The sequence below is a fragment of the Saccopteryx bilineata genome, chromosome 2 (assembly GCF_036850765.1).
Source record: "Saccopteryx bilineata isolate mSacBil1 chromosome 2, mSacBil1_pri_phased_curated, whole genome shotgun sequence".
NCBI classification, from domain to species: domain Eukaryota; kingdom Metazoa; phylum Chordata; class Mammalia; order Chiroptera; family Emballonuridae; genus Saccopteryx; species Saccopteryx bilineata.
The window spans coordinates 239,660,741-239,684,944 of record NC_089491.1 but is presented as its reverse complement, the minus strand read 5'-3'; the positions used below and the strand labels follow the sequence as shown (position 1 = coordinate 239,684,944).

At 41.2% G+C, this 24,204-nt stretch overlaps 1 protein-coding gene across 3 annotated transcripts in view; it reads left to right on the top strand.

Moving 5' to 3' along the window:
- Window positions 1-23,969, top strand: part of PRDM10 (PR/SET domain 10) — a 116,674-nt gene extending 92,705 nt beyond the window's left edge. For all 3 annotated transcript variants that reach the window (XM_066259739.1, XM_066259738.1, XM_066259737.1), the window contains 11 exons: window positions 696-1,043; window positions 2,408-2,563; window positions 5,076-5,255; window positions 6,689-6,799; window positions 7,758-7,958; window positions 8,607-8,750; window positions 9,160-9,330; window positions 11,029-11,169; window positions 14,166-14,358; window positions 18,676-18,779; window positions 20,674-23,969. In XM_066259739.1, the coding sequence (XP_066115836.1) occupies window positions 696-1,043; window positions 2,408-2,563; window positions 5,076-5,255; window positions 6,689-6,799; window positions 7,758-7,958; window positions 8,607-8,750; window positions 9,160-9,330; window positions 11,029-11,169; window positions 14,166-14,358; window positions 18,676-18,779; window positions 20,674-20,874 (1,950 nt within the window). In that variant the 3' untranslated portion in view covers window positions 20,875-23,969. The remainder of the gene's footprint in view (window positions 1-695; window positions 1,044-2,407; window positions 2,564-5,075; window positions 5,256-6,688; window positions 6,800-7,757; window positions 7,959-8,606; window positions 8,751-9,159; window positions 9,331-11,028; window positions 11,170-14,165; window positions 14,359-18,675; window positions 18,780-20,673) is intronic.
- Window positions 23,970-24,204: the final 235 nt, after the last annotated feature.

Sequence of the window (24,204 nt, the reverse complement as noted above, 5' to 3'; positions counted from 1 at the left end):
CATATTCCGTGTATAGTGGGTGCTCATTTATCTTATCTCCTGAACAAATGTGTTCACATAAGTCTGCACCCTTTGTTTCTCTTTCAGTTCTTTTTCTTAAATTAAGATATAATTTCCATACCATAAAAATTTGTCCTTTTATGGTGGTTTGTAGAATATTCCCAAAGTTGTGTCGCCATCAGCACTATCTGATTCCAGAATATTTCTTCACCCTCAAAAGAAACCCCATATCTTCCTTCACCCAGTCCCTGGCAAACTACCCTTCCATTCTTTTTATTACCACATTTTCTTGCTGAGCATTTTGATCTAGCTTCAATTTCTTTTTCTCAAGGATGTAAGTAACATTTGGCTGACGTGCGCCAGCCTCATTCCAAATCTTCAGTTTTATTCTACATCACTTTGGGATTTGTTTTGTTGAGAATACGATTTTGAATGCTACTTAAATCCCTTCATAAAAACATACACAGACAGAGACATGAAACATAACACAGAGAACGTTTGTCTTTTCAAGATGAACTTCTTTGAGGTGGCTTCATTGTTAATGTCTTACCAGAAAAATCTTTTTTCAACTGTGTGTCCTAGAGTTTAAAGTCTATGGAAAATCTGTGATTGCGGTGATCATCCTTTCTCTAAAAACGTGCGAATGGCACATTTCATTTCCTCCCTAAATAATCACGTTTGTGTGTGTCTTTCAGAATGCAGCTCTTCAGCATCTGTTTATTCGGAAGTCCTTCCGGCCTTTTAAATGTTTGCAGTGTGGGAAGGCCTTCCGCGAAAAGGACAAGCTGGACCAACACTTGCGCTTCCACGGGCGGGAAGGGAACTGCCCGTTGACCTGTGACCTCTGTAACAAGGGCTTCATCAGCAGCACCTCCTTGGAGAGCCACATGAAGCTCCACTCGGACCAGAAGACTTACTCTTGCATTTTTTGCCCAGAATCCTTTGATCGTCTTGATTTGTTGAAAGATCATGTGGCCATTCATATCATTGATGGCTATTTCACCTGCCCAACTTGTAAGAAACGATTCCCAGATTTCATCCAGGTGAGTGTCTAGTACTAAGATTCCTGTATACGTCCTTGTGTTGGTAAAAGAAACCTTAGTCTTTGGAAAATTGAGACTGCCTAGCACCTGCATTTTCATCCCTTCTTTGTAACAACTTTACAGTTGAGAACAATATTTCTTCAATCAAGCTTTTTGTTAAAAGATTATTATGACCCTTAATTGACCAAATTAGACATTGGCACTTAAACATTTATGTTTGACATGCCAAATTTATGCATGACATTTATGTATGACAAATATAAACATCCTTATCTGATTTTAAGTTTTAAAAAGTGAGTACTGGCAAAGACGAAGAGATATGCTCCCATTTCCTGGCCTGGGACATTGTCTTCCCAGCCTGGTTTTCCTGTTTCATTTTACTGAGGTCATGCATTTTGGAAGAAAACAAAGAGAAAGTGGTATATAATACACTTTTGTGTTAAGCACTGATCTCCTCCTCCCCTGTACTATATCTGGAACAAAATGGGGAGATAAATTTCAGAATATTTATAATTTCACTTGGACTTCAATTGATTATTTTGTTATATACTAATCAACGAATAAGTAAATCTAAATAGCTAGTAAAAATAGTCCTTTTTTTTTTTTTTAATTTCAAAGCAAAAGGAGTCTATAATTTAATCACAGTTTGCCGGAGTTGGAAGTCTTGGTAATTTTATCACTTCTCACAACTGAATAGAAAGTTGCCTTAAGGCAGAATCTAATGGCAGAAAAGACTCCAAAAATAATAAAGAAAAATGTCTTCTAGGAATAGTTTGATATGATTTACTGCTTAGCCCCACCAATAATTCTTCATTGGATATTTATGGCTAGAGAGCTCAGAGGCCAAATGTCTTTATTTAAATTATCTAAAAGTATAGGGAATAAGTCCAAATTAAGGGGAAATAATGCTGGTATTGTATTGTTCTCATGCATGGGTAAAGGGCTAAATTGCTTCTGTAGATGTTGGAGGCAGGAAAAAGTGAGAATTATTTTTTGTCTTCCTATAGATATATTTTTAGTAGCCTTCATTTAAGGCCAGGAGAACTCCAACTTTAATCTTAAAAGTAAAATAAAGAATGTGAGTTCCATGTAATCAGGGCTTTGACTAAGCAAGTACTCTCTTCCTTGTCAAGTCATATGGGAGGTTAAGATTTATAAAGCTTCTGGCTACTTGTTTTGTCATTTTGTGGTAGGGATAGGGTGTGTTACTGAGGCCAATTATCGGTCACGTCTGATTGGATTATACTGCTTGCTCCATGAAAGTGCATGGCAATGCCTTTGGCGCCCCCTAGAGTAGATAAACTGCCTTTTGTCATTTCCTTTGGTGTCTGGGTTCCCTGACTTTTTTCTGTCTTCATTTCCAGGTGAAAAAACACGTGCGCAGCTTCCATTCGGAAAAGATCTACCAGTGTACAGAGTGCGACAAGGCTTTCTGCCGTCCAGACAAACTACGACTCCACATGCTCCGACATTCGGACCGCAAAGATTTCCTGTGCTCTACATGTGGGAAGCAGTTTAAGGTGTGTAGGCAATGAGCAGCCTGAAGTTGTTCTCATGGCCACTGAAAGCCTTCGAGCTAAGGATCAGTGCTTGTGGTTTCATCTGCTCATCACCTACTTTCAAAGAACAGGACTATAGATGCATTTTGTCCTTCATGTTTGTCTGAGTTAGTTATTAGGATAAAATTAAGGGAAAAAACTCACTTTAGTTTCCCAAAATTATTAATGTAAATCCCTAACAAATAGAATAATAAGGCAGTTCCTGAAAGAATCCAAATGTATAATGAGTAGAACTAAATTGCTATTGAGGAATTCCTAAGAGAACAATCCATTAACTTAACATATCAAGAGATTTTTTCTGAGCATTTTTTTTTTTTGTATTTTTCCGAAGGTAGAAGCGGGGAGGCAGTCAGACAGACTCCCGCATGCGCCTGACCATGATCCACCTGGCATGCCCACCAAGGGGTGATGCTCTGCCCATCTGGGGCATTACTCTGTTTCATCTGGAGCCATTCTAGGGCTTGAGGTGGAGGCCACAGAGCCATCCTCAGCACCGGGGCCAACTTTGCTCCAATGGAGCCTTGGCTGCAGGAGGGGAAGATAGAGAGGAAAGAGGGGGGGAAGGGTGGAGAAGCAGATGGGCGCTTCAGTGTGCCCTGAATGGAATCAAACCCGGGACTTCCACACGCCGACCAATGCTCTACCGCTGAGCCAACCGGCCAGGGCCTCTGAGCACTTTTTTAATGTAAGAGCCTGATAATTGAGCCCTGAAGGGTACAGGATGATCGTCTAATGGAGGTGGTAAATCTGTATCATGTGTTGAGAGGGTTTAGACTACTTTGGGGAAATGTTATGACTTGAAGGATTTAAATAAAAAATAAATTCAGTAACCGGCTTAAAATTTAGAAGAAGCAAAGGAAAAACCCATGGGAGACTCAGAGATATGAGTTAAACAAATAAATGTGAAAACAATAAAAATGACTTCTTTGGGAAATCAGATGATTCTGCAAAGATGTCACTGAGGGACATTCCTCTGGTATGACTATAGGTCGTGTTGTCATGGGAGCTGGGAAAGAATCAGAAATGGATTCAGGAAGGGTAAATAATTTTACAAGGATGTGGTTGTATAAAATATGGAAACACTAAAGAGTAGTAGAAATAACTTTCAAAGCCTAAATTTTGTCGTAGTGTGTTACGCGGAATATAATCTCGATGGCTTTTTAATATATGGGAGCATGATTTAACAGGCATCCCCAAACTACGGCCCGCGGGCCGCATGTAGCCGCCTGAGGCCATTTATCCGGTCCCCTGCAGCACTTCCGGAAGGAGCACCTCTTTCATTGGTGGTCAGTGAGAGGAGCACTGTATGTGGCGGCCCTCCAACGGTCTGAGGGACAGTGAACTGGACCCCTGTGTAAAAAGTTTGGGGACCCCTGATAGAACTCTGTAAAGGACTCTAATGTGAAAAGTATAAATGGGTCTAGGTTTTCTGCTTCTTCGTTTAAAAAACAACGATTTTTCTAAAAGGGCCCCTGTTTTGTGGTGCTCTGGTTGGCTGTCCTGTCCATGTGACATGGACCTGGGTTGGACCTAGACCACATGCTCCCTCCATAGTGAACAGTGTAATTGTTTACTTGAACTTCTAAGTTCTTCATATGAGAGATTCTTACTTAAATTCATTTGGGATTTAGAGGAATATCATTATGTTTGTTAAAATATGTGGGAATTGAGTGTACATATGGCTTTATATAGCCAGTATTACCTTTCATTCATTATTAATTTATCTTACATTGTACCAAACTTATGTCATGTACCCTTTGATCTCTTCTACATAAATACAAAGTCTTTTTTCTCTCAAAAATCAGTATTTCTCAAATTGAATGGTCACTTTTTAACGTATGTTTTTAATTTTTTTATTGATTTTAGAGAAAGAGGGAGAGAGAGAAAGAGGGAGGGAGAGAGAAAAAGAGGAGAGAGAGCGAGAGACAGGAACATCACTCTGTTCTTGTATATGCCCTGACTGGGGATTGAACCAGCAACCTCTGCACTTTGGGATGATGCTCCAACCTACCAAGCTATCCAGCCAGGGTTGGGTCATTTTCAACTAACGCTTGGGTCATTTTCAACTAACGCTCAGTGGAATGCACTTATTTGCAAGTGAACAGAGTTATTTCTACTCACTTTTGCCATGTCCTTATATATTCCAGCACTCTAGTAATTCATATACATCTTGGTAGGTTGTGGTTACTGCTAACCTGTATTTATTTGTTTAATATATCCCTTCAATCTCATCCTGGTGAGGTAGCTCAATTGTTTAGAGCCTTGTCTGATACACTAAGGTTGTGGGTTCCATCCCCAGTCAGGGCAGATGCAGCGATCAACCAGTGAATGTGTAAATAAGTGGAATAACAAATGAATGTTTCTCTCTCTCTACCTTCCTGTCTCTCTAAAATCAATAAATAAACAAAAATTAAAAAGAATTTCTATCCCCACTTCTTATCCTCCTGCCTTTTCAAAAATTTTCTCTCAATAGCGAAAAGACAAACTACGGGAACACATGCAAAGAATGCATAATCCTGAGAGGGAGGCCAAGAAAGCTGACCGCATCAGCCGCTCCAAGACCTTCAAGCCTCGTATCACATCCACAGACTATGACAGCTTCACATTCAAGTGCCGCCTGTGTATGATGGGCTTCCGGAGACGAGGCATGCTGGTCAGTGCTGAACGGCTCTGGGCTCCGTCTGCCATCTTCCACACCTATCCATTCCTGCTGTGTGGTGATGGCTTTTATATTACATTCTGTACAAATGTGTCAATAGGTTTGTCAGTGGCTAGGGTGAAAACACAGAGGCCAGCAATTCCCCGTTTGGAGTTCTCTCCTTTCCAGTTTCCCTTGGCCTCTGCTGCCACAGTTCATTGGAAGAGGTCTATATCTATCACCTTTCATTATGAGTTTTGTTTTGCTTTACCCTTTTCAGTCTCTGGCCTTACCGTGTTTTACTTCCCTTTTCTCATTTGTGTTCCTGAATATATGTTCTCGTGGGGTCTTTGCCTTCTCCCCGACCGTTTCCTTTAATGCTTCTCTCTTCCAGATATGAAACAGCAACAGAGGAAACTTTTCATCCATGCAGGGCATGTGAACCAGGTTAGCTGAAATGTTAGGATAGCCAGAAAGCAGCAGGTCCTCGAAAAACGTAATTTCGTTATAATGTTGATGAGAAGCCATAGGAGCTAATTCTTTTTTTTTTTTAAGCTGGAAACAGGGAGGCAGTCAGACAGACTCCCGCATGTGCCTGACCGGGATCCACCCGGCACGCCCACCAGGGGGCGACGCTCTTCCCATCTGGGGCATCGCTCTGTCAGACCAGAGCCATTCCAGTGCCTGGGGCAGAGGCCAAGGAGCCATCCTCAGCGCCCGGGCCAACTTTGCTCCAATGGAGCCTTGGCTGTGGGAGGGGAAGAGAGAGACAGAGAGGAAGGAGGGGGGGAGGGGTGGAGAAACAGATGGGCGCCTCTCCTGTGTGCCCTGACCAGGAATCGAACCCGGGACTTCCGCACGCCAGGCCGACGCTCTACCGCTGAGCCAACCGGCCAGGGCCAGGAGCTAATTCTTGTTTGTGTCAATTAACCTATGGTAAAATTGGTTTTGTTATATGCTGTTTTGCTTAAAGTCGCAGAAACTATTGATGACATTAAGTAAGGACTTTGTATTTCTTCCAGGAGCTCAAGTCATAGAACATCATTTAAAAATTCAGAACTTGAATTTTTATTTCATTCAGTGTCCTCTCTAAGGCTAGGACACTAAATAAGAAAAGACAACTTGCATCAGGAGAATTTACCAAAGCAATTCATGCTACTGTAATTTTCCTTTTTCTAACAGCAGTTCTTTCATCAAGACTGTTAATGGGATCCTCAGTGACCCAACTCACCTTCAGTAATTTGCTGAATTCCTGTTAATTTCTGATAACGGTGATGTTAATGCTCTGGTGTCAGATGGGCCTGGGAGTGCTGGTTCTGGCCAAAGACCTTATTGTTTTGGGGCACTGCTTCAGAGAATTTCAACTTCTAGCAGTCACTCCCAGAGACATTTATTTAGCTCCTGTTCATAACGGGGTCCCTTGTTCTCATTTTCTTTCTTCCCTTTAGGTAAATCACTTATCAAAGAGGCACCCGGACATGAAGATAGAGGAGGTGCCAGAGTTGACTCTACCCATCATAAAACCCAACCGGGATTACTTTTGTCAGTATTGCGATAAGGTAATGGAAGCTAGCCACGGTGGACGCCTCTGTGGGAGCCTGCCTAGGGCCAGCTTGTCTGCCTGTGTGTATTCACAGGCTAGGGCCTTGCAGTTGCTCTTAACAGATGGTTCCCTGTCTCTTAGTATTTTTCCACTCAGACAAGGAAGGGCTAGAAGGGTAGCCTCCTTTTAAGCCATTTCTTTTTCTTTAGAATTAATTGACTTTGTTTTACTCGTTCCTTCTCTCTGGATTTTTGTTACAAAAGAAGAGTCTTATTACCAAGAGCTTAGTATATGAATTCATTTAAAATTTCTAAGCTCTATCTGTATCATCTGGTTTGTAAAATAGATGGTAGATTTTGAATTTCTAGAAGCTTGAGTAGGACGTGAAAATGTTTTGTGGTGGAATACTCTATTTGTACTATTTCATTCTCTATTTTATGCACAGTTAACAAAAGAGAACACCTGTTTATTGCTTTATTGTGATATTGTTTTCATATACAGCATATCTATGTCAACTTAAACATAAGAAGTTTTTTTTAAGCATAGATTCACCACTACAGATGCTGTTTGTTGTTAGACTTTCCCTTTTGGAAGATTCTTTGGCATCTAGTCATCAACTGTATATACATCATATGAGAGGTTTCACAAGAAGGCTAAAGGAAGACTTGGCCTTAGAAACAGTTCTCTTTCTATGACTGTATATCCACCTCTTAAACTTTAGGGTAAAAGCTTTTTTTTTATTACTACCATATACATATAAATTCAAGGACGATGCCTGGCATAACTAGATGACGTTCTTATTTTATTCTAATTTATCTTATATCCTTATTATCTTTCATTATATCTGTTTATTTTGAGTTATATTATATCTATTTTATTTTGGGCTACACTAATACTTTTTCTCATTTCCTTGTAAGGAAATTGTTAGATGGTTTGCTTTAAGCAGGAAAGTGGAATTGTGTTTGAATTTGCAGGTTTATAAAAGCGCCAGCAAGCGGAAAGCCCACATTCTGAAGAACCATCCTGGGGCCGAGCTCCCACCAAGCATTCGGAAACTCCGCCCTGCCGGCCCTGGAGAGCCAGACCCCATGCTGAGTACCCACACCCAGCTCACAGGCACAATCGCGACCCCTCCTGTCTGCTGCCCCCACTGCTCCAAACAGTACAGCAGCAAGGTACGGGAAGGCTTCTGACCAAATCCGAATCAAGGCCACGATTTAAGGACTCTTGAGAGAAGATGGCTTCTCCCAGATGCTCTGATGGCCTCTTCTGACTTGATGGAGAACTGACCGAGGTGTTCGGAGCTGTTTCTTGAGAGCAGGAACCTAGCATGATGGGAAGAAAACACGGTGGACTTTCCCAGAATGAGCACCATCTGGTAGCCTGAGCACTTGACTGATTCCTTTTTCCTTGGCCCACCCACTGAGGGTCTCATGTGAACAGTTTGTCCTCAGAGTTTATGAGCTCAGGCTTCTGGAAGTACTGTATAAGGACTTCCGTGACAGTTCTTGAAAAGGATCACTTTGCTGGGAGGCTAGTGATTGATTGCTGCAGGTGTTGGGGATAGGGGAGGCTGTGAGGTGTTCTTACCTTGCCTGATGGTGTGGGGTCACATGCTTCTTTGGTCTCTTCTCAGCCACTTCTCTTTCCCCTTTCATAGTGTTATGCCACTTTAGGAAGGGCAGAGTCAGCATCGGTCACCCTTTTTTTTTTAAATGGATAATATAAGAGACTTTAGGAACCTTTGGAAGGTTTGTGTTTGAGAAAGACTAAAAATAACTAATTCCAGTAGTTATTCTTGTTTTTCTGCCATAATTTTTCAGACCAAGATGGTACAGCACATTCGAAAGAAGCATCCAGAGTATGCCCAGCTGCCCAACACCATACACACGCCCCTGACCACAGCTGTGATCAGTGCGACGCCAGCCGTGCTCACTACAGACAGTGCTACTGGGGAGACTGTGGTGGTAAGTGTGCGGCTGGTGGAGCAGCATCTCCTCTCCTCCAGGGGGCGTCGCAGCGTTCCGTGCCAAAGCCAGGTCTGTCTTGTTTAATTAATTGGCTGCAAATGTAGCCCAGTATGGTTACTATCGGGTCTCCTCTGTGGAAGGGGTTTTCGGTGCTGCTCATTGGCCGCGAGATAGTCAGAACCTTGAGGGCGACTCCCCTGGGCCTGACAGACAGACAGATACAGAAATTCAGATAACCTTTCAATGTCTTCTCAAATTTGAATTTTTTTCTATCTGAGCTCAGAGCTGATATGTAAGTTCCATGATGCACTAGTGCTCTAAATTAAATTTTTGTGGGATTTAAGAGCACTAAAGTAGCTATAAGCAGTACTGTTATCAGCTAATGTGTTTTGTGTGAATTTTCTAGACAACAGACCTGCTAACTCAAGCCATGACAGAACTGTCCCAGACCTTAACGACAGATTACCGAACGCCACAAGGGGACTACCAGAGAATCCAGTACATCCCCGTGTCGCAGTCTGCCTCAGGCCTTCAGCAGCCTCAGCACATACAACTTCAAGTGCTGCAAGTGGCCCCGGTATGCACAGCGTTGATCTCTCTTTACCTTCATGAGTGCATAATGTCACCAGCACATACGACTCTAATGTTAACAAAAGCGCCCGATTCTCAGCACTGCCCCCGGACCCTACAAATAATGTGCTTTTGTGTGTAAATTCTGAGTCGAAGGCATTTGTAACACTTCCTCTCTATAGGCTGTCAAGGGCTCTGGCCTTGGCCATGTAAGAGACTTGGGTGATGTAAGAGACTTCTGTCCAGAATAGTCCAGAAGGTTCAGGCTCAAGCCCGTGCGGTTGCTGTGCGACAGCAGGACTGGACCAGCCCAGACTTTCTGAGCCCTTTTTTCATTCTTATTCTTGATCACTCAGGTTGACTGCTTGGTGAGGAGCCTGTTTGATAAGTCCCTATTTGGGCATCAAATTACTTATATCAGTGGGAGGTTGTAAAGAATAATTTTGATCCAATTATTTCTTTCAGATCAGTGAAAAATACATTTTTCGGTGTGCCACAGAATTTAGTAATTAGTTTATGTGTGCAATGAGATGGAAAAGGTTGAAATTGTTGGTATAGTTGTATAACTATGTTCCATCTACCAGATAATTAGTAGCTCATTCTTACTGATTAGAGAGCTGAAAGAAGGGGTCCTCCCAGAATTATTGTTTTATTTAATTCTGCTGAGAAGACCTTGGCTGGTTGGCTCAGTGGTAGAGCATTGGCCTGGCGTGTGGATGTCCTGGGTTTGATTCCCGGTCAGGACACACTAGAGAAGTGACTATCTGCTTCTCTACCTCTCTACCTCCCACTCCTGTCTTTCTTTTCTCTTCCCCTCCCACAGCCAAGGCTTGATTGGTTTGAGCCAGGTGCTGAGGATGGCTCCATGGAGCCTCTGCTTCAAGTGCTAAAAATAGCTCAGTTTCGAGCATGGCGCCAGATGGGCAGAGCATCGGCCCCAGATGGATCCAAGTCAGGGCCTCCTCTCACTTGTAAAAGAAGAAGAAAAAAATTATGCTGAGGAAGTGTCCTCTAGGCACAAATGAACAAACTTGTTGCTTTGAAATAATTCGATCCTGAAAATTGGAAACTAATACCAGAGCAGGAAATTGGAAACTGCCACTGTCACTGACTACTTTATTTTATTTTTCTTACGGGAGGGTTCTTAATTTTAGGCTTTGGAAGAATCTATGAGTCCCTGGACTTGCCTATGAAATATAGTATATATGTTCACTGTTCTGGAAAGGGGTTCATTCATATTTTAGCCAGCTTTTCAAAGATACCTGTTACACATAAAAGGTTAGAATCCACTGTTGTAGTGGTTTAATAGTGACAAGCTAAAAAGCAAATTCTCTTTTTTGATATCCTTTAACTCATAAAGGGTAGGTCATTAAATTTAATTGAAATTTAAGGGAAGAATATTTTCAATTCCTGAGAGCTCATCTAGCTTATTATTAAGAGCTATATTTCTTTTAAGAGCTCCTTCTCTTTCAGAATTTAATAGCATTAGTGGCTTATATTTTATAAGTTTAATTTTAAAAACTGTCTTTTTCTTTAATGTTTGCCAGCTTGGCTTAGGTATGGGCTCTCTGGGAATGAAGCATTGGATCTAAAGTTCTATTCTATCTTTATATTTCTTTTGGGATGTTGGTTTAGCTGAATTTTTCCTCTGGAAAGATTTCCCTTAACCCCCATCAGTACGTATGTGTTTTTCCCCTCCCTCCAGGCTACCTCCCCTCACCAGTCTCAGCCGTCCACTGTGGACGTGGGCCAGCTCCACGATCCGCAGACCTACACTCAGCATGCCATCCAGGTGCAGCACATCCAGGTCGCGGAGCCCACCACCTCTGCTCCGCCGTCCTCCCAGGTACACGTCTCCATAGACTGTTCACAGCGTGTAATCCAGGCAGTCCCTGGGATAGGAACAAGATAGGCTCTGTAGGTTTGTTCTTACGTTGAATTTGTACGTAAGTTGGAACAGGTACATTTACCTATTAAATGCGACTTAGACAGATGTTTGTCTTAGCATACTATTTATTTTTAACCTTTCTGCACCTATAAATACGTAAATATTTTCAAGTACAACCTTAAGCAGTCTTGGGTGATGCAGAAGATGATGGACTTGTTTGGAGGGGATGGGAGTGGCGTTAGGGTCTGATCCTGCTGCTGGGGTCAGTGTCTTCAAGTAGGCATCAAGGGAGGCTTGTGCAGAGCTTTTCTTCCTCCCGTCATAAACGCCCTTGTAGCATCTCAGGCCTGCAGTAACTACGGTAAACTGGTGAACCTCTCTGTAGGAGGATATTGCTCCTCTAACTTTTCTATTTCTGCTTCAGTGAGACGGAAAGGAGCAGCTAGCTCTTTTGTAGAAAACTTTTTTGGTTTTGGAGTTTCTAGGTCCCTGTTTTCTTCCCTAAATGCTATCATCTGCTGTTCTAATTCTATGAGATATTCATCGGTTAGTTCTTTGCCATGAGAATCAAGTAACTATATGATATCATTGTCACTGATGTCCAACTGCAGTTGATTACCAACAGCCCTTACGGTGCTTTGTTTGTAAGTATGAGTTGTATATAAGTCAGATGTTTGTACTCAGGGACTTACTGTATGGCTTACTGTAATTCTTCAGGGACCTTGAAGAATTAATAAGAGTAAAGAGACATTATCTTCTGACTTATTCTCCTTGACTATTAAAATGATATTTTTATTTTGAACCGTAAGTTTTATATTGGTATTATGGACACATTAAGTGATTAACTTCTATCCAAAAGGAGCCCTATGATATGATATCCCAGCAACAACATGGTCACTGCTTCCTATTCTGTATGGCGGATGATAGTATGCGATGGCTAAGTTGTTCCCATAATTTGGGAACACTGACTTTGAAGACTATTACTGTGTTTCTATAATTGAACCTGTTATTAAGATAGCATAACTAGATCCATTAAAAATGTATTAAATCTTATTGTTCTCATGAAACTTTTCTTGGTCCTGTCCTCAAGGAGCTTAGAGTCTAGGAGGGAGATAACACAAGTGTGCAAGTCATTAGGATGTGAAGTGAAGGTATCGGTCATAACAGGGGCATGCAGGCCCACCCCTGAGAGTCACAGGCTCCAGGAGAAGAGTGAAAATGAGGACCTGCATGCCATGTGTTTGTGTACTTGAGTGTCTTGCATCAAGATGACAAACCATTAAATAAAATATGTTCTATTTTCCTACTTGATGCATATATTTTTATAATGACAAAATAGAAAAATATATGTAAAGTTACAATTGATGCTAAATAACATGATACACAGATAGTGACAATTCCAAATTAATTGTGTTTTCTGCGAAACAGCATGGATGGCACTAGCAGCTGCCCAGCCTCTGCTAGCTCTGTGCCCTTCCAGTTGCCATGTAAATCCAGGGCATGCACTGCACGGTCTCTGCTTTCCTGTTTATTGCTGGGCGTGGGGGTGGAGGTGGTAGAGAGGGAGGCCATGCTGCTCGCCCTCCCCTCCCAGTGTGAGGTTCAGCAGCTGTGAGTCTTCTCATTGCTTCTCCTAGTCCTAGACAGGCGACCTCTACCCTCAAGGGGCCCCAAGCTTCCCGCCCACACTAGCATCACACTCTTACATTTCTCAAAGGAACCTGAAGCTGGGGGCCAGGAGAGACTCCTCAGAGTTCCTTGTCAGAATGTGGTGGCACAGGGACCACCTTCCCCAAGGTGGGTCCCCCTTTCTTCTCACCCAAGCTCTATCCTGCACCCACATGGACACCTTGACCCATATGTCTCAGCTTTGACCCGCTACTATAAATAGCAATCCCCTAGCCAGCCCCTAGGTCTCAGGTGCCCACACACCATTAGAGGAGCCCACAACCAGAAGACAGGACCTCTGCAGGAGAACAGACCCAAGGAAGAGACTTGGGTAGGCTTTTGAAGTGGGTACAGGGCCATTTCCACAGGGATTGTGGGGTGTGCTGCCCAAAGCGAGGCGTAGAAGGGGACACACATTCTGAGTGGGCATGTTCATTTGGCCTCACAGGAGGAGGACACTGCTGGAGAAAGGCTGACCAGGAGTCCTGCAGGGGCCCCTCCAGCCTGGGTCCAAGGGTGATATGGATATGTAGATAAGTCATAGGAGTTTAGAGGATTATATTTAGCAGGGAATCAAGTACATTTTTGTAGAAGTGGTATTTGAATTAGGTCTTGAAGGAGAGGTATGATTTTGACATGGTAGTTGAGGAAGGCATTTTGATTTGAATATGCTCTCATTTGAGTAAAGACACAGAGATGGGAAATTGTGGTATGTTTATAGACAACTGTTCAGGTTAGGAACAGGAAATGATACTTGGGGGGAAAAAGCTGGAAAGGTAGTTCGGAGCTGAAACATGGAAGGCTGAAGAGACAGATTGTGGGGTCTGGGCTTTATCCTGTGGACAGGAGAAGCCTCACCTCCGATTGTGGACTGTGTCCCCCTGTTTATCTCCACCAACTCTGGGTCTTCCGGTATACATCCATGGGAATTATGGCTTCAGTTTGTGCTACAGATCAGTTTTGTGATGTAGGCAAGTTATTTAGTTTCTCATTCTTTTAACTTCATGTACTATAGATAATTATATTTTCATTCACTTATCTTTCTAACAAGCGTACTGAAATTAACTTTTTAGATACTCTTGGAGATAATCCTTTGAAAACTAAGCAGGACTTCATTGTTATGACTACTTTACATTAATTCTATATGTATTTAAAATATTATTTTAGCAGTGGTACTTTCAGTATTATACTTCATATTAGCCTGGTTTATTTTCTTTAGTTATTTGTGAGGCTTAACTATATTAGGTATTCATAATTTTCTACTCTGGCGCCCTGTTTCGCTCTAGGTAGCGGGGCAGCCTTTGAGCCCCTCCTCCCAGCAGTCTCAGCAGGGGCTCAGCCCCTCCCACATGCAAGGTGGTTCTTCTGCACAAGGCCAGGGCCTCCAGCAGCAGCAGCAGCAGCAGCAGCAGCAGCAGCAGAGCTCCTCGGTGCAGCACACCTACCTACCCAGTACTTGGAATTCCTTCCGTGGCTACTGTAAGTAAGAAGCAAGGGGATGACGCTGTGGGTCATGGCTAGGGAACCTGCAGCCCTGGGTCATAAATTCATTCGCTTTACAATGGATTTTTGGGATGAAAATATCACTGACCATTTTCTTCACCTGTAATGTATGTACTTGAGTGGGTTTCATGACAAAATCCAAGGTAGCATTCTGATCTGCAAGCCACCCATTTCAGAGACAGTAAGGATATGGATGGAGGAAGTGTAGGCAGGTGATTTAAACAGTAGACTAGATGGCTACATGTAGGACATATTATAATATTGGTTCATCTCTTCCACCAATGTTACTTGGATGCTTATATATCAATAGTACTAGACCCTGGGTATACAAAAGATTAACATATCACTAACACCACACAATAATAATGTTAACTAATTTTTATAAAGCTATTACTTTGTGCCAGGAATGTTTTTAAACCATGCATATATACATTTAGTATTCATAACCACCTATGAGATAAGTACAATAGTTATTAGTATTTTACAGATAAGGTAATGTAATCACAGAATAACTTGTCTGAGGAACATAGCTTATAATGAAGGTCTGGAACCCAGGCCGTTTGGCCTCAGAGTTTACACTGCTGGGCTGCCTCTCCGAAGGAGGTAGTCTTAGGCTTAAAAAGATCATTAGCTAGTAAAGAGAGATACCTGAGTAGTTGCTTTCGAAACCCTGAGATTTAGTAATACAGAAGCAGTAAAAGCCCAGCTACTAAAGGTCAGAATAGGTAACAGTTTTGGGAATGACAGCCTTGGGTATGACCTTTATGAGTGAAGGTGTGGAAGGAACAGGAATAGGGGTAACAGATTGCATTACTAGGAACTAGGAGGAATGGGGGCTGAGAAGGTAGGAAGTCCAGTGATGATCTTCCCCTACTACTGATTGTTTTTGAGAGTCTGCCTCTGTTTTTTTTGTTTGTTTGTTTGTTTTTTGGTTTTTTTTACAGGGACATAGAGTCAGAGAGAGGGATAGATAGGGACAGACAGACAGGAACGGAGAGAGATGAGAAGCATCAATCATCAGTTTTTTGTTGCGAGACCTTAGTTGTTCATTGATTGCTTTCTCATATTTGCCTTAACCATGGGCCTTCAGCAGACTGAGTAACCCCTTGCTTGAGCCAGCGAGCGACCTTGGGTCCAAGCTGGTGAGCTTTTGCTCAAACCAGATGAGCCTGCGCTCAAGCTGGTGACCTCGGGGTCTTGAACCTGGGTCCTCTGCATCCCAGTCCGACGCCCTATCCACTGCGCCACCGCCTGGTCAGGCTGCCTCTGTTGTGTTTGATCTTTGGCTATGTTATATACACTTAGTATGGATTTAGGCTCCAACGCATCCATTTAGTTATTTTTACAGTCTATTTTCTTAACTATTGGTGGGCACAATGAGGGCTAGGTCCAGTTTCTAGTCATGGTAAAAACCAGTAGAGTTCTGGTAAATAGACTGACATTTATACTCAGTTTAATTCCTATGAAAGAAATGTGAAATGATGAAGATAGTCATGGTGATAATATACTGCTCACTAAAATTAGGGGATATTTCAAAGTGAATATGAAGCTATAAAATATCCCCTAATTTTTGTGAGCAGTATAGTATGAACTAGCATTCTAACCTGAAGACACTAGAACTGAAATATTTTATTAGGGAAAAATTAGAAATATACAAAATAGACTAGTGTAATGAATGTCCCAGGTCTCATTATCTAGCTTCAACAGTTATCAACTAATGGCCAATTTTGTTTCCTCTGAACTACGCCCATTCCCCCTCATCATTCTCTCCCAGTTCTCCACCTAAAAAGAAATGACAGTAATTTTTTGATGCCATCAAATGTTCAGTCAGTGCTCATATTTCTGTGATTATCTCATAAAATTTTTCTAATAGTTGGTTTGTTCAAACTGGGTTCCAAATAAGAGCCAATGTTGCAATGATGTGTTTTGAGTTTGAAGTTAAAAGCAGGGTAGGGGGGGTCAGACACACTCCTGCATGTGCCCAACCGGAATCCACCCGGCATGCCCACCAGAGGGCGATGCTCCGCCCCTCTGAAGCATTGCTCCATTGTGGCCAGAGCCATTCTAGTGCCTGAGGTGGAGGCCATGGAGCTGTCCTCAGCACCCAGGCCAACTTTGCTCCAGTGGAGCCTTGGCTGCGGGAGGGGAAGAAAGAGAGAAGAAGGAGAGGGGGAAGGGTGGAGAAGCAGATGAGTGCTTCTCCTGTGTGCCCTGACTGGAAATCGAACTAGGGACTTCCACATGCCAGGCTGATGCTCAACTGCTGAGCCAACTGGTCAGGGCCTTGAATTTCTTTTAATACATATGTTCTCTCTTTCTTTTTTTATTTTTTATTTTTCTGAAGCTGGAAACGGGGAGAGACAGTCAGACAGACTCCCGCATGCGCCCAACCGAGATCCACCCGGCACGCCCACCAGGGGGCGACGCTCTGCCCACCAGGGGGCGATGCTCTGCCCCTCCGGGGGGTCGCTCTGTTGCGACCAGAGCCACTCCAGTGCCTGGGGCAGAGGCCAAGGAGCCATCCCCAGCGCCTGGGCCATCTTTGCTCCAATGGAGCCTTGGCTGCGGGAGGGGAAGAGAGAGACAGAGAGGAAGGAGAGGGGGAGGGGTGGAGAAGCAGATGGGCACTTCTCCTGTGTGCCCTGGCCGGGAATCGAACCCGGGACTTCTGCACGCCAGGCCGACGCTCTACCACTGAGCCAACCAGCCAGGGTCTCTCTCTTTCTTTTAAGTTGCAATTTATGTGTTGAGAAAACTGGGTCATTTGTCCTGTAGAATTTTATATGTTCCCACATTTCTCAAAATCCCACGTGGATTTTGCTATTGGCATCCCTGGGTTATCATTTAAGATGCTATCTTCTGTCCCTTTTACATCCTGTTGGCTGGCAGTTAGCTCCAGAGGCCTGACTGGAATTCAGTTCCGTTTCCCCGACACTTCACAGCTGGTGGCGTGGTCTTCCATCAGGGGCACACAGTGTTTATTTGTCTCTTTCTTTGTTCCACTATTTCATTAGGGATTGTGAAATTGTCACAGTCTGATTCTATCATTTTTGTACACTAATTAGTTAGGAAACTTCAATAAAAGAAAACTATTTTACCTTAATGACCAGGTTACCCTGATGTACAGTTTGCACAGGAATGGTAGGATAAATGCTTTAAATACTTGACTCATCTCCTTTACTTGCCAATTTTCAAAAATCATGAGTTGTTTTCTAGTATCGTCCAAGTGACCAACCAGGGATGTGTGTGTATGTCTTAGTGTCGTCATGTACTCACGAATTTCAGCACATCTGATGTGTTTCAGACCATTGCAGTTGTCATACTTACTGATGCTCAGATGACCCCAGCTGCAGCTAATGAGAGCATCTTTGGATTGGCTCTGGTATCTTTCTATATGACCTTGTAGTCTTTTACATCATCTTACACACTGGTGTGACACCATGTTCTAGGTCCACCTTATATGTTTTCTGCCCCAGGTCTGGAATCAGCATTTTCTCAAGAAGCTTTGGTCCCCTCTTAGTAGAAAATATCATTTAGAAAACTCAACTGGGTGCTAGGGTGAACTTTGTTTTTAATTTTTCTGAATAACACTGGTAGTAAAATAAAACTCAAGCTAATTTGTGATTGCTAGGCAACAGTGGATGCATTGTACCACTAATTCAAATGTGAATATAAAAGATAGAAATGTACTGCTCACAAAAATTAGGGGATATTTTATAGCTTCATATTCATTTTGAAATATCCCCTAATTGTTATGAGCAGTATATGAAACTAACAGGGCCCTGGACTGATACCTCAGTTGGCTAGAGCATCATCCTGAAGCACGGAGGTTGCCGGTTCAATCTTTGGTCAAGGCACATATACGGGAACAGATAGATGTTCTCGTCTTTCTCTCTCTCTCTCTCTCTCTCTCTCTCTCTCTCTCTCCCCCTCCCTCTCTCTAATATCAATAAATAAGCATTAAAAAAATAAACTAACAGATAAGTTTTTGTATCTTATTTCTAGGTTTTAAAAATATTGTTGAGTATTTGTCTTTATGTATATTCAGAAGCCACATTTGAGGGAGATGCATTGATTGTTTTCAATATTTGGTAAGTCTCTGCTAACCTCATATGATAATTTCTTCTCGGAGATGGTTTTACTATATCAAGAAATCACATCATCATAAGACTCTCACAGCAAGCAAATCCATGATGTCTCTCAGTGGTGAATGTGGTCACTAGTTAGGTATTTTTATATACAACTTGTATTAAAATATGAGACTACTGAAATATGGATATTTTCCGTTTTCAGCATCTGAGATTCAAATGATGACACTTCCCCCAGGACAGTTTGTGATTACAGATAGTGGTGTGGCAACTCCTGTCACAACGGGCCAAGTGAAGGCGGTCACTCCGGTAAGCTGTGCTGCTCACGAAGGGTTTCCTACCATCCCACTGCACCATCTCCCTGTCCCGTCTTCTACTCCCCAGCTTTCGACATCTGGGTTAGAAGCACTTTCCCTGTGTTCCCTAACAACTCGTGGAGCTATATTACAACCCTTATCACAGCTTATTTTAGTTATTGGTTTACTGTCTATCTTTTCCCAGTAGATGATGGATTCCATGAAAGCTGAGTCTTGGTCTTTAGCTCTTTATTCTCAGTGCCTTGCACCAGAGGCTGGGCTGTATAGTAAATGCTCAATAAGTATCTATCCTGTGAATAACTATAATGAACCTCCTTGATCCATATACATATAGATTCATAATTGATCACCTTTTTCTATGTTCCTTGGAATGTATGAGTCTTCATTACTTTTGGTTATCCACTTGCATTGGGAAAGAATGGCATAATGAATCCATTATGGAGCTCTTTTAAACAATTTTAAACAATTCAGCCATCCCAGGGTGAAAAACATTACCATAAATTATCTTATTATAGTTAGGTTAGGCAGATCGATGTTGATTGTAACTGCTACTTCTGTTTTTATCTTCACTGGTTTATTCTGAACTGCCTGTAGGTTATTAGGAGAAAGAGTATGCAAATTTAAATTAAGAAAAATACTCTTCAGTGGATAGAAATAGTAGGATGCTCCCACGGTAAGCCTGTTTCCCAAGAGGCCACAAAGAGTAGCAGTATAGTTCAGAGGCCTCAAAAACCTGGGGTTTTTTTTCCAAGGCATATTGAGAGCTTAGTCATTTTTTTAGCTTCCAGAGTCTCACTAACTAAACATAGGAGAGATTTGTAAATTCAGAGTAACACTATTGTCAGTGAAAACAAAAACTAATGCAAAATGGTATGATCAGTGAAATTTTTGCTATCTATGGGACACATTGACTCTACCAGTTTTTGGCAAGGAACTCATTTGGGAACCTGACTAGAGCCAAGGATGTTCCCCTCTCCCTGCCACAATACATATACACACAGATTTAATGTACATTATGGGGCGTTCATAGATTTTTGGAAGCCCACTTGTGACCACCTAAGGAATCCATGTACCCTAGGTTGAGAACCAGCCCCTTCCTGCTAAAGAAAGACCCACCTGGGAAATCAAATCATAATTAGAGTTGTTTGATGAGCGTGGACTTTGAGCATATGGCCCTAGATAAATCAAATGGGTATTTTGTTATGGCTTTTTTTTCTGGACAGTGTTTGAAAAGGCCAATGTTTGTTTTCCTCTGTGACTTTATTTTTCTCAGCCTAGTAGTTAACCTTCTACCCAATACATTTTTCTTTAAAATGTTAATATAAGGACATAGCTAGCTGCAGTTTATAAGGAAGATTTCATAATCGGAAGAAAAGTGAGGAAATATAAAGACAATGTATATTTTCATAAAGCTAAATTTATTCAATGTAAGGGACTTTGTTCTAAGATTGTGATTTTCCTATGCTTTTAAATGTTAAAATGTCTCTCATTTGACAATAGCATTTCAAAAATGATTTTGCTTGGCAAAGTAAAATTTGAATCTGTTTATTATTACTTTTTTTTTTTTACAGAGACAGTCAGAGAGGGATAGATAGGGACAGACAGATAGGAATGGAGAGAGATGAGGAGCATCAATCAGTTTTTCATTGCGATTCCTTAGTTGTTCATTGATTGCTTTCTCATATGTGCCTTGACTGTGGGGCTACAGTAGACTGAGTAACCCCTTGCTCAAGCCAGCGACCTTGGGTCCAAGCTGGTGAGCCTTGCTCAAACCAGATGAGCTCGTGCTCAAGTTGGCGACCTCGGAGTCTCGAACCTGAGTCCGTCCACATCCCAGTACCCTCATTATGCCTCAGATTTCTAAATATCCTTTCTTCCTGCTCTAGGGTCATTATGTGTTATCAGAAGGTCAACCAGATTTGGAGGAAAAGCAAGCTTCTGCCCTCTCTGGGGGAGTCCAGGTTCAGCCAACTACGCACAGTGACTTGGACCCCCAGACCACCAGCCAGCAGCAGTCCACACAATATATTATCACAACCACCACCAATGGGAATGGGAGCAGGGAAGTGCATATCACTAAACCTTAACTTTTATCCTTGAGCTAGAATCATGTCTTTTCTCATCTATAAATCGGAAAGCTTCTGACACAAATTTTTTAAGATTTATCATTCACTCAAGAGTTTGGAGGCCACAGTTTTGACACTCATACAACGACTGGGGCTTATTTTAGCAAGATCATCTTTACCACATTGACTCTTTGAACCCTAGGAGTTTCTGCCATGGAATGGAGATCTTTCAGTGGGAAGTATATAGATTTCAAGACAGAGAGACTTTGCCTTGCTCTTGAGTTGGTTTTTTAACACATTGATAAGCCTTACTTTTCCTTTGTGGAACTATTAAGTGGTGTATTGTGTTTGTACCAAAGGTGGAAAAGGATGTGACAAGTCCATGGCCATTGGACTTCAGTACAAGCCGTGGCACCAAAGGAAAAGGGGCATTTTATGGGCATATGTATTAGGACAGGATGGCTTCATTTTTTGAGTTTGCAGTAATTTAGCAAAGGGAGCCTACTGAATATAAAAATAATAATGATGAAACAAAGGGTTGACAGTGATATTCTAAAGGAAAATCTGTCATCTAAAGTTTTCTTATTACTGATTAAAAATAAAACATGCCTTTTTTGGGGAAAATCATTGTTGGGCTAGTGGTAGTACTTTCCACGGATACTGGCCCTCAGCAGATTAGGTCAGAACACCACGTTCTGCTAGATTTTACTTTATTATTCCACAATGGTGGACTCCTTGTAAGAGGAAAGGTTGCTTGATGTCAGCAGAACGTAAACTCCTACATTAAAGCTTTGCCACCCATTCTCTGATGTGGTTGTAATAAAGAGATATTGGAGATATTGGTACCAAGTAAATTTACTGAGACAACCATATGTCTATATAAAGTAAAAAGCACTGAAACCTTGTCCTGCCTTGCAGGCCCCATGTATCATTCATCGGTAATCAGGTGTACAGTCAGCCCTTGCTCACAGCATTCAGTGTATTTTAGAATTTCTAATGCTCTCTTAAAATGAACATTCTTTAAGGTTGGATGTCAAGGTGGACATCCTTATTTCTTACCACTTTCAACTCAGACATACTACAACTCATCTGGACCTTTTGGTATGACCAACTTCACACTTAAGGGACAAATAAGAATGTGGGGACCATTTATAATATGTTACAACAGTGATTTTCAACCTTTTTCATCTCATGGCACACATGAACTAATTGCTAAAATTCTGCAGCACACCAAAAAATATTATTTTTTGCCAATCTGACAAAAAGATAGGTAAAATTTTGATTGATTTACAAGGGGAAAAAAAGCGCAATTATTTACCCTTTTTGTTCCAAAGTGACTTTTAAAAAAATCAGGTGCTTATACTTGTATATAGGGATTTCTGATACCAAGAATTAACCAATCAGATGCAACCTTATTATGCAATGTGACCAATAAGATCAAATTATATGACTATATAGGTCATTATTATATGCCCTATATATAATAATGGCCTATATAGTCGGTCATTCACACTGAGGGCTATTGTGTTGGCTGTTGTCATTTTTTAAAATTTGAAATCTAAGGGAAAAGAGGTCAGTGCACTGTGGTTGAAAATCACTGCTTTAAGGGATCTGGAAGAAATCCACTTTTTTGAATATTACACTGTTAGTAGGGAAAGGAAAAAAATCTGCCTCAGTGATAGTTTTGCTTATACGTATTCCTCTTTGTTAGCTATGAAATCAATGGGGAAAACATTTCCCTCCTTTTTACTGTACATTCCAGTTGTACACATAAAACATTGCAGAGATCGGTATATATTTTAACAACTTTTTATGATATACTAAAACATTTTTAGAATAATTACTGATGGTAGAAGTTATCACTTCAGAACAGAAAGACCTAACTTAAATTCAAATGAAGTTAACTAATTTATTTTCTTTACATCTCTGGGTAAAAACTGGTTCTATACATTTAGTAGCTTCTTTAGAGTAAAGATAACCTTTCTGAAAAGTAAACAGTTCTATTAAAATAACTTTACTAATATGTAGATTTTGCACTTTATTTCTGAGACCTCATTCATTTTGTTATCCCTGAAAATTTGAGCACTAAGAGAACTTGAGAAAGTTACTTGGGAAATGTGTAGAAACTGAAAATTGACTCTACACCTTTGGTAACAAAGTGGTAATGTCAGTGTTTTTAATAGAAAATATTGACCCTGAATCACACAATAGAGGCTCTGGGTCTCAAAGTCCCACATTGTAATGATTTCAAATATCCTAGGGTCCAGTCTAGAATGACTTGATAGTTTAAGAATACTAGTCTTTCCTAAAGATCCAGTTTAGTTTTTATATGTTAAACTTGGCCCTATTGTGTCCTTTTAAATTTAAATTAGCAAGGTACCTCGCCTCCCCCCACTTCCAGGTGTAATATTGATTAAAATAGAAAACAATTACTGAATGGAATGTTCATTTTATGCCAGTTATTTCAAGTTTTAAAATACACAGAAGGAAATGTGGAGGGACCTCTTTGTCTCTTTCCCATCTAAGTTTTCTTTCTTTTTCTTTTTGTGTCCTTATGTGGAATAAGTAAAGACTCTGAAACTAATTTGTATATGATCAACCAGAGATGCAGTTGGCAGTCAAGCCAAATAACACTGCTTTAAGATCAGGTGTTCCACACATTCATCCAAGGTAATGGATTTTCAAAAGGAGTTGGATTTGAAGAGATGGCAGATTATAAACTATCTGAAGATACAATTTGGGGGAAAAATGTATGTAGCCAATGTCTGTATTGTTTCCTTTCTGAAGGCACATTGACACTGTAGACTTCAATCAGTGCAGTGTGAAAATTTTGAAGTTACATATAGATTTTACATTTTTATTGTCTGATTTGTGCCCACACAATAGGCATTTTATCATGTAAAATTTCTGTACTCTGGAAAAACCTATTGTTTTGATTTTGAATTGTTTTCTAATTTCCAATTATCCTTTTAAAAAACTCTTAGGGCTAAAAATAAAAAGCACTTAAGGAGATGCTAAAGCTGACCCAAGGGTTGAAAATGTTGACCTTATCCTGTTATTTAAATGTGAACATTTATTGTACATTCAGTGAGTTAAGTGTTAATAGTCTCGTGCTACTCAGCAGGTGTAAAAATTAATAAATATTTTTTTAAATAAACATCTTCCTTGTTTGTATGTGTGCTACAAGAGCTACTGAGATTAATCCCTCCCCCCCCCCCCCACTATTACAACTTACAGTGTTTTGACCGTTTGATTCACTCTGGTCGAGGCAGGGACTCCATGGGAGAGAACTGATAGATGACTATTATAGAATGAGGTTCCTATGCTCATTCACTTGGTGGTTTCTAATTC